The 1,711-nt window shown below is 35.2% G+C and overlaps 1 protein-coding gene across 1 annotated transcript in view; it reads right to left on the reverse strand.

Moving 5' to 3' along the window:
* The window catches only part of LOC118746188 (sphingomyelin synthase-related 1), a 16,302-nt gene that overhangs the window by 3,705 nt on the left and 10,886 nt on the right, over nucleotides 1–1,711 (reverse strand). The window contains exon 4 of the mRNA XM_036479995.1: nucleotides 927–1,084. Within this exon, the coding sequence (XP_036335888.1) occupies nucleotides 927–1,084 (158 nt within the window). The remainder of the gene's footprint in view (nucleotides 1–926; nucleotides 1,085–1,711) is intronic.

Below are 1,711 nucleotides of genomic sequence, written 5' to 3' on the forward strand. Positions count from 1 at the left end.
AAAAAAAAAACTGGTATACACTTTTCAAAATGCAAAAAATACGAAATTTGCTTATATCTCAAAAATTGTATATTTATCTTCGAATTCAGCGGAGCTTTTTTTATTGAAACAGCACATTCAAAATACAAAAATTTGGTGGCCATTTGCTTCGAGGTTGTAGAATCGGCGCCATCATAAAAGAAGGATTGTACACGCTTTCTCTAACGCAGTAGAAACTATTTTAGTGTCGTGGTAATCAAAGCCAGTGCAATCTCTGTAAATCAGTGCATTTAACTAAGTCAGTGTCATTATAAACATCAAACAGTTCATCATTTCATCTAGTTCGGTACTTGTTGTCCACGCGAACAGAGTCATAGATATTGCATAGAATAGTTCTCTCGAAAGCCCTTAATGCCGTCTCTTCTTTGTTCGGCATCGTCCATATTACACTTATCAAAAGGGAAATTCCTCTTTCACATTTTTCCGCAAAAATATCTGTCCTGCTTAAATAACTCTTAAGAATCTTTCCTCTTCAGTATCCAACCATCTTATTTACTTATCTCAATTTATCATGCGTCAGACATAATTTTCTTTACTTCATTCTTATACATCCTTTCTTTGTTTTTTTGTAGCCTTCAAAAAACGCCTTAAAACAATTTGGTTCAAAAATTTCTCCGATATTAGTACACCAACCCACCAAATCCTATTCAAATCGTATAAATCATGGCATTTTTAAGTTTCAAGTTGTACGTCACAATACCTCTGTTTACGGCGGTATTAGAGCTTGATTGTATCTACAAGTTTTCTTAGAATTTTAGTGATAAGTGTCTTAGTTCAGTAAACAATTAGATGGGGTATTTAATTATGTCTTCTAAAGTGCCTTAACGTTAAATATTTTTTAAAAAAATATCTATGTACTTATGTAGATAAATTCTATATCGACTCACATTCAGTAATGAAAAAGTTTAACAGTGTCAGCGCTACCGTATGTCCACTAAACATGTAATCGCCGCATGTACGGACTCCTTGAATAGACATACCTAGCCCACTCCAAATGGTATAGGCCCGTGAAATGCGCAATTCCAATGCTTCTGTGATAGTCAGGCTGAAATAAGTAAAAAGAGGAATAAATCGGTGTTTGTCAGTAATCAATCATACTTAAGTTCGTAGTATTAATAAAAACAATAATAATATTTTGGCGCTTATACTTCTGCAAAGTGTTTGGCCTAGCTTTTTATACAATTTGTGGTGTACATCCTGATGTTAAAACACAAATGGAGGAACCTACAATTTGCACCGCCTGCGAACGGCAAATGGTTTTTATGAGAAGCCCTTTCAAGGCAGAAGCACTCTCTGATTTAGATGTTGTTCGGACCAGTGATCGAACCAAGGTCATACGGAATGGTAGTAGGCTTCTGTCTGCTTACTTTTATTTTCTATTTTAACTCAATTTACCTAAATTTCTGAACATTCAGTGCTTTCAGAAAGTATTCTTAGAAGTTTATCGCGTAAATCTTTGGGCAAATCTATAGCTTGTACCAGAACCCCTCCTAAAATATATAGTCGATTAATACTAATAATAATATTTTGGAGCTTACACTTTTGCTAGGTGTTAGGCCGAGCTTCTCGTCCATTTTGTGGTGTGCGCCTTGGTATTCTTACACAAATGGAGGGACCTAGAGTTTTCAGCAGCCTCCGAACGGCAATGGATTTTATGAGAAGCTTTTTTTTT

The sequence above is a fragment of the Rhagoletis pomonella genome, unplaced genomic scaffold (assembly GCF_013731165.1).
Source record: "Rhagoletis pomonella isolate Grant_MI unplaced genomic scaffold, Rhpom_1.0 Rhpom_scaffold_00010, whole genome shotgun sequence".
Classification (NCBI taxonomy): domain Eukaryota; kingdom Metazoa; phylum Arthropoda; class Insecta; order Diptera; family Tephritidae; genus Rhagoletis; species Rhagoletis pomonella.